Below are 7,819 nucleotides of genomic sequence, written 5' to 3' on the forward strand. Positions count from 1 at the left end.
TACGTGATCGAGTAGATCACTGCGGACAGCCTTAGAACCAAATTAATCGTTGGTTTCGTATCTTTAAAAATCGAACAACCAACGTAATTTTGGTTCTAAACATTAGAGGATCGAATTAATCGTATTTAGCCCTTGCCTAATACAGTATTCTTAAACCCTACGTATATAAGCACAAGTACAAACCCCTCCAAAATCCAACTCCTGCGACGGGTATTTGTGCCACACCTGCACCCGTTCCCGGCGCCTCCCGTTCTCGGTGGCCCGTCCCCCCCCCCCCCCTAATCCTCCAACTCCAACTGTCGCCCGCCGGTAGCCGCGCTCGCGGCAGTGGACCTCGCCTCCTGCGCGGCTGTGCCCAGACTGCTGTGCTGTTTCGGTCTCTTCGGTTGGCAGCAGCCACGCCGGGAACAAGATGGCGGCGGCGTTGCCGCAGCTGGACGACGAGATCGTCCACGGCATGGCCATCGGCGCTGTCTTCACGGACTATGTGAGTCCCGGTGATACAAGCCCCAACCCACCTATTCCTTAAGGTTTTTGCCTCGCACTAATTCGCCGTCCAAATCGGCTGCAGACCGGGAAGATCAATTGCCTCGACTTCCACCGCACGGAAGATCTCATGATCACCTCTAGCGAGGACGACTCCATCCGCCTATACAACATCACCAGCGCGACGTGGGTACCGTAGCCTATGATTGATTTCTCCGAACGTTTTTTTTGTTGTAGCTGTAATGTGTAGAATCTAATGCATGTGAGGAAAAGTGTTGGTTCTACTGATGTGTACAGCGATGTGATTTTTGGGTACCTTATTGCAAGAGATTATAGGACTAATATATTTTGTGGTTAGAATCAATGTTACTGGAGTAGATGCTATTGAAGCTAATTTTCTAAATGTAGCATGTTTGGCAATGGGCAGTTAACATTTGATAAATATACATGGATTATGCCTTAGTGTTGCTCTTCTGTCATGTTGGCCATATTGCTAGAGATGTGATTTTACTTGTGCTGCCGTGCTGGCAGGTAGTGTTTGTTCATTCCGAATGTTTTATGAAAGCTTTGGATGGCAGGTAGTATTTGTTCATTCCGAATGTTTTATAAAAGCTTTAGATCATCCAGCAGTTTAGTTTTGGTGACCCTGTTTTCCCTATCCTGTCATTGTTCTCTATGATCGGTAGAAGTTTGCTTCGTCATATGTGCTCTATGAAAGTATATTTAGTAAGCCACCAGTAATCAGTGCTAGAGCCTGCTGACTATTGTTTCAGGTTGTTAAAGACTACGTATCACAGGAAACATGGTGCTGACCGTGTCTGTTTTAGTCATCATCCAAGTTCTATCTTATGCTCTTCACGGTACAACCTAGAGTCTATAGAGTCACTTCGTTATCTGTCATTGTATGACAACCGTTGCTTAAGATACTTCAAAGGACACAAAGACAGGTTTGTTTTATTTTTCTTCTGATGCTGCTGCATTTCTTGTTTGTGGCAAGGGCAGATGCTGAGAGATGTTCCGTTTCGTCTCAGGGTCGTTTCATTATGTATGTCACCTGTCAATGATAGCTTTATGTCAGGATCACTTGATCACAGTGTCAGAATATGGGATCTTCGGGTAAATGCTTGTCAGGTTGGCTACCAATCTTGAGCGGAACTTAGTTGATGAGCTCACTATAACAACCAACTATGCTTAGTTTACATTTATCAGATGAAAGATGTCATTTATCCTCTAAGCTCTTTCATGCTTACTCATTTATCATTCAGGGCATACTAAGGCTGCGTGGTAGACCTTCTGTTGCATATGATCAACAGGGACTTGTTTTTGCTGTAGCAATGGAAGGTGGTGCTATTAATTTATTTGATTCCCGATCTTATGACAAGGTATGTAGTGAATATAATACAGAACAACCATATATTTGTGGAAGGTGTGTGAAATATTTATCCTGTGAACCAATCCAATTTCAGGGTCCATTCGACACTTTCTTGGTTGGTGGAGATACAGCTGAAGTTTCTGACATCAAATTTAGCAATGATGGCAAGTCTATGCTTTTGACAACAACTAACAACCATATATATGTTCTGGATGCATATGTTGGGGATAAGTTGAGTTATATTATCTTCCCTTTGTCTTTGCTTCAGATACCGATCCTTTGGTGCACATTTTCTGATCTTGTCATTTACACTTACATCCTTTTGCTAATATTCCAATCTAATTGCAGAGGTGTGGTTTTAGTTTAGAGCCATCTCCCAATGTAACAAATGAAGCTGCTTTCACTCCAGATGGTCAATATGTAATTTCAGGTAATTGCATATTCTGATTCATATGGAAAATTGCCCACTATTTTCCCTCTACACTTAAGGCTAATAAGGTCCTTTTTTTAAGTATCCCAACTTCTGCCTTTTCGTTGCATTGCTTTTGTCGATAGATCTGACAAGTAACAGGACTTCATTATGTTACTTGCTTCAGCTTCACTTTTGCCATTGACCAACCATGTATATTTAGGAACCTACACTGCCTCAAGTGTTAACACCTAATAAAAAAACGCAGTGATGATCGTTGTACCATATGGTAGTATTTTGCAATTGCATCATTCTGGCGCATCTAAGAGTCCACATATATGCTCGCTCCTATGAATAAACCTTGGAAACTTGAATGTAAATGGTTTTTCCTAGGAGAGCTACCTAATATGTTTGTTTTTGCAGGATCAGGTGATGGAACACTGCACGCTTGGAACATCAATACAGTACAAGAGGTGATTTTCTTTAATCATGCTTTTAAATTGTTAGGTTGCTAGAGTCTTAGTGTCAGATTTTTTTTTTGCAGGTTGCTTGTTGGAACAGTCGCATTGGTCCTATTACAGCATTGAAGTGGGCCCCTCGTCGAGCCATGTTTGCAACCGCATCAACTGCCCTAACTTTCTGGATTCCCAACCGATCGAATTAGGATCAGGTGCCTGGAAAAACAAGGGGTGGAATTTCATATATGTTAACTTGGCAAATGTTTATGCTCTGTTGTTTTCTCCAAAAGATAGATGCCATGTATGAAATCACTTCATTACCATTTACGGAGGCAATGGCATAGTTCCAGGCAGATACCGGTTAAATTGTTGTGTTAGCACTCATAAAGGTTTTTTTGGTGATTTACTCTGGACTTGTGCTTCGAAAAACAGGCGCTTGTAACTTCTGGAAACCACTGATTTAATATGGACATGTTGGAGAATCATTTTGTTGCGTAGAGTGAATAAACAACCCTTGTTACTCAAGCTCCTGAAATTTAGGTTTTGGAATATTCTTCTATCATGTCTTGGCACTTTTGTTCCCAAAAGATTGTACCACGAAGTCATAGAGGATGCGAGCATTTTCAGAGAAAAGCAAAAAACTTGAAAGCGACTAGTAGGGGTGGCCAGAGAGAGAGAGAAGCAAAGAAGTGACACGCTAGAAATTCTCTTGAAAGCGACTAGTTGGGCGGTGGCCAAAAGAAGCAAACTAGCAAAGTCGATAGAGACGCAAATGACAAAACAACTAATTTATTATCTGCAACATGCGGTCCACCAAACCGAAACAGCACCTTGCCTTAATTGCCTGTTAATATTCAGAGCAGCAAGGTGCTTCATACTACATCGATTTTTTTTAACTAGACGCTCCACATCATACTAGAGCAACCAGGTGAGGAAGTCCGGTTATGTCAAGCATGCGAAGGAGTAACGACTCCTGAGCTCGTTTATCCAAGAGCACCCTACTTCTGCCTCTTGTAGATCTTGTGCAAGAAGGATTTCAGCACTTTCTGAACCGCAATGCTTGGCTGGGCTTCAATGTCTGCAATCAGCTTCTTGTAGCTCTCATTCTCGTACTCCTGAAATACCGCCTGGAACAAAACGATGAACAAAAACGTCAGACTTGAGAAAGTGCTTCAGTATGTCATCTTATTTTTCAGACAAAGGAGTAACAAAAAGTGTGGCTGATTGCTACTTCGTCCAGTGAAACTTTAGGGGGTGTTTGGGAACAAAGTTTTTCTGCAGTTTTGGAAGAATACTGCAGTATTCTCAAATACTGCAGTATTATATACATAATGGTGTTTGGCAAGCTGGGTAAAATCTCTGTTTTCAAAACTGAAGTATTGCAAATACTATAGTTGTTTTAAGGCATTCTAAACTTAGCTCTGGACCTCAGTTTTTAAAACTGCGGTATTATAAACTACGGTATTGTCATAACTAAAGTATAGTATAGTATTTCAAAAACTGTGGTTTTCAAAAACTTTGTTCCCAAACAGGGCCTTAGCGTCACAATGCACACGTGTAGAGTATCCAAAGCATCAATATCATTTCAGCAACATAGAAATACAGCAATTATCAAAGCGGGTATTCGAACATATTGTCTGTGTATATGTGTGGGGTGGGGGTGGGGTGGGGGGGGGGGGGTCAGTTTGGTTTGAGAACAAGGTGGTCCATCACCAGATCACGTTGCCATTCCTCACCTGGATGGGATGAGCTGACATATCACCACCTCATTTCTCACAGACTAATAATCTCTCTGTTCTTTGTTATTTGTCACGTTTTAGCTTAAAAATGAACTAGCGGACGACAAATATTCGAGAACGGAGGTAGTACTTAGTACAAGCATGAGGGATGGACTCATGTTAAACCGCCTCATCTAGGATGGGATGGCTCCTCAAACCAGACACCCTGTTACTTTTGCTATTGGCAAAATGGGCGTCACAATGATCTTTATTTAGTATTTACTGCATTATGTTTATAGTGGGTTTACATGAGCAAGTGATTACGATCTACAGATAAACAGAAAGCTTCATCCAGGGTAGAGAGAGACAGACCTCTAGGTCAAGTTCTTTGTAGAGGTTCTTCACTTTTGCCACACAGGCTGGATCTTTCTTGCCATAATTTTCCTGCAGAGCCATCAATTGTATAAACCTTTAGACAACAAACTTCTAATCGTTTCAAAGAGGTCTGCAGCCGACTTACAAATAGAATGCGCTTTTGGCTCTCATCAGCACGCTCAAGGGCTTGCACAACTAGCCATGAGCACTTGTAATCTTCAATGTCCGTTCCAATCTATATTAGAAATTAACATTGATCAAATCACAATAGCTAAGAGAAAAAAAATAAGTACGCCAAAGATGCTAGTTCAAGTTACTGAAATAGATAAATGCACCAACCTTGCCGATAAATTCAGGATCACCATAACAATCCAGATAGTCATCCTGATAGAGAACAATCATATTAAAACTAAGTAGACTAATGCTTGTGAGCAAAATAGGTGTTACCTGGACTTGAAAGTATGTTCCCATTTCAACAAGGATGTTCTCTACATCACCATAATTGTCCAAATTCTCGCCAGAGAGCAGCAGGGCACATGCAACCTTTGATAAAGCAGCATGTCAGTAACACATTCAAGTGGTATTCATAATCTAGATGGGGGTCAGATGAAAATAGTATGTGCAAAAGTTTAAAAAAGGTTAATTACCGGCAGATAAAATGAATAATAGGCTGTCTTGTATTGAACAATTCGACCGTGACTGCAAAATCAGTTGCAGGAAACCATCAGTAAATAAAAGGCACGTCCTGAATCAGAATTACCATAGCAATGCTATTATATAAAGAACATTTCTCTAAAGCTAAAACTGATAACGTGAGAGGAACACTTTAGTTTTCACATGGTAAAACATACGGAATAAAAAAGAATGTTTTGCCAGAGTCATTACATATTAACTTACACTGTTATGTTATACTTTGTTAGATCTTTTTCTCCCTCATGGGTAGTGATAAGGTCCAGCAGCTGACCTGAAGCTGTCTTGAACTCAACCTAGGAAAACAAAACGACATAATCAGGACCAGTAATAGCCTGAAAGCTTGAGCTAAACATTGATGTGCTTCAGAATATATAGTTACCTCATTGAACAAATCAAGGAGATCAGCATAGTAAGGTTTGCCCTTAAAGTGGCGCCGAAGGATCCGTGAGATATGGTTGCGAAGGATGATCCCGTCATTCGCAGCAATTAAGCCAACCTATTTCAAACGAAATCCACCCTTAGCTATCACTTGAAAAAGAGAATTCGAAATTTCTCTGCACCGAAGTAACTACACAGGGGAAAAAACAGAGAAATGCTTTGGTATTCAGTAAGACTAACCTGAGGCACCCTGAACCAGCAAGGCTGGCCGCGACGAGTGTGAGAGTCATCCATGATATCATCAAGCACAAGAAAGAAAGCCTGAAGCTGAAATACGACGAGCGAACTTAGATGAGCCACTCTCAGTTCCTTGACTGGCATTTTTCCTGGCAACAGTGGGGGACAAAAAAAAAAATACCCATTCAATGCACCAGCCGAGGGTGCAAGCAAGGAACGTTTCCTCCTCGCCCAGAGCATCAGCGCCCTTGAGCAGCTTGTAGCTGTCGACCACAGAGAGCCCACGGTTACACTTGCCTGTCATTGGACAGCAGTTATGCATCAGAAGTGTTTTTCTTCGTATAATGTAAAAGTAAGTAGTAATTCGGAATCATCTCCTCACCTCCGAGTACATTGTAGTCAACCATCTGTTTGAAGGGAGGGAGATAGAGAAATTTCATATATCAGCATTGCACGTGAAAAGCACTAGCTGACAGAAGAAAGAGTAAAGAGCCTGCTAAAACTCACAAGATCCACTTAATTAAGTGCCTATATTGTCATTAAATCACCTGTACCGTGGTTTGGGTTTAACTGCAGAGCCTACATAATCATAAGCTCTGCTCTGTTTTGGCAGCAGTTGGATTTCCGAAAGCAGAGCCCGTCAACCCAAGTACCCAACCCAAGTGGAAGTTCCAGTTCCACTCAGTGCCCACGTAAACGTACTAGTACAGCAGTAACAAGCTGCTCCCATGGGACATTAATTCACCCATGATCCAGCGCTTTCTTCATTTATTCTATATGCCCACGCGCACGCGGTAAGCAAAAGTAATTTCTGTTCAACGAGAACCCGGCGCCGGACAAACATGAGAGAGGCTAGCCCACCGATCCGGGCTGGGCCACGGTGACGGACGGCACAGGGAGCCCCCGCACCGCACGGCGCACGCCACAAGGATCAAGCCAGGAAACAGGAACAGAAAAAGGAAGGAAGGACGGCACAGCGACAGCGAGAGAGAGAGAGAGAGGGATCGTTACGCGGTCGATCCACTGGCGTGACTCCTCGGTGAACTCGAAGGCCGGGTCGGTGAGCAGCTCCTCCTTGAGCGTCTTGTAGATCCGCGCGAAGGCCGCCCTGGTGTCCCCGCCGGCGCCATTCCCGCCCGCCGCCATTGCCTCCTCGCCCTGCGGCGACGCGGACGGGGCCGAGAGCGGTCGAGGGAGTGTGAGTGTGTGACTGGCTGTCGCCGCACTCGCGCTGCGCAGTGGCGGGGAAGGAAGGAAGGAGGGAGGGAGACAGCAGGGTGGGGGAACCAAGGCAACGTGGGACGCGGCCTTTTCTAGGGACGGCCGGACGGGACGGCCACGGCAACGGGCAAAGCTGGAGCGGGTTGGCAGCGGCTCGCACGGGCACGGCACGAAGCTGACGAGACGGAGGGAGACGGGACAGCGCACGAAACAGAGCCGCCGTTTGGATCCAGATCTGGTGGTGCTGCTGCGACCTGGGGCCCACTTCAGGTTATCCGTTTGTTTATAGTTTCCGGCACGCGGGTGGGTTTGGTGGGCTGATTCGCTGCTATAGCCTATTAGAGCAACTCCAGTAGTTCTCTAAAAAATAGCTTGCTAAAATCATGTTTAGCAAGTTGCTAAATAGCTATTGGAAGTAAAAAATAACTTAGTCTCCAATAGTTGCTCATATTTAGGAAGTAGTTCGATTTTG

The 7,819-nt window shown here is 43.7% G+C and overlaps 2 protein-coding genes across 2 annotated transcripts; one reads left to right on the top strand and one right to left on the bottom strand.

Annotated features, from left to right (window-relative positions):
- The first annotated feature begins 284 nt into the window (after positions 1 to 284).
- On the top strand, positions 285 to 3,209 carry LOC100285399 (set1 complex component swd2). The gene is made up of 9 exons (NM_001158292.2): positions 285 to 487; positions 572 to 672; positions 1,260 to 1,433; positions 1,518 to 1,617; positions 1,752 to 1,868; positions 1,953 to 2,090; positions 2,207 to 2,288; positions 2,691 to 2,740; positions 2,812 to 3,209. Exons 1-9 carry the CDS (start codon positions 413 to 415, stop codon positions 2,929 to 2,931), a joined length of 957 nt encoding a protein of 318 aa, NP_001151764.1. The 5' UTR covers positions 285 to 412; the 3' UTR covers positions 2,932 to 3,209.
- A 290-nt stretch (positions 3,210 to 3,499) lies between these two features.
- Positions 3,500 to 7,394, bottom strand: LOC541903 (farnesyl pyrophosphate synthase 1). Its single transcript, NM_001111569.1, has 12 exons — positions 7,138 to 7,394; positions 6,509 to 6,533; positions 6,308 to 6,423; positions 6,130 to 6,216; positions 5,891 to 6,007; positions 5,716 to 5,804; positions 5,466 to 5,517; positions 5,266 to 5,361; positions 5,158 to 5,202; positions 4,964 to 5,053; positions 4,816 to 4,887; positions 3,500 to 3,852 (listed from the first exon to the last, which is right to left on the bottom strand). The coding sequence occupies exons 1-12, from the start codon at positions 7,270 to 7,272 to the stop codon at positions 3,724 to 3,726; spliced, it is 1,053 nt and encodes a 350-aa protein (NP_001105039.1). The 5' UTR covers positions 7,273 to 7,394; the 3' UTR covers positions 3,500 to 3,723.
- Between the last annotated feature and the right edge of the window lie 425 nt (positions 7,395 to 7,819).

Source organism: Zea mays, chromosome 8 (genome assembly GCF_902167145.1).
Source record: "Zea mays cultivar B73 chromosome 8, Zm-B73-REFERENCE-NAM-5.0, whole genome shotgun sequence".
In the NCBI taxonomy this organism is placed as follows: Eukaryota; Viridiplantae; Streptophyta; class Magnoliopsida; order Poales; family Poaceae; genus Zea; species Zea mays.

Coding starts and splice junctions, on each gene's coding strand:
- LOC541903 (NM_001111569.1), bottom strand. CDS start 7,272: ATGGCGGCGGGCGGGAATGGCGCCGGCGGGGACACCAGGGCGGCCTTC. Junction 5,362..5,465: donor ATTATTCATTTTATCTGCCG/GTAATTAACCTT, acceptor GCTTTATCAAAG/GTTGCATGTGCCCTGCTGCT. Junction 4,888..4,963: donor GCCAAAAGCGCATTCTATTT/GTAAGTCGGCTG, acceptor ATGGCTCTGCAG/GAAAATTATGGCAAGAAAGA.
- LOC100285399 (NM_001158292.2), top strand. CDS start 413: ATGGCGGCGGCGTTGCCGCAGCTGGACGACGAGATCGTCCACGGCATG. Junction 1,434..1,517: donor TTCAAAGGACACAAAGACAG/GTTTGTTTTATT, acceptor GTTTCGTCTCAG/GGTCGTTTCATTATGTATGT. Junction 1,869..1,952: donor ATTCCCGATCTTATGACAAG/GTATGTAGTGAA, acceptor ATCCAATTTCAG/GGTCCATTCGACACTTTCTT.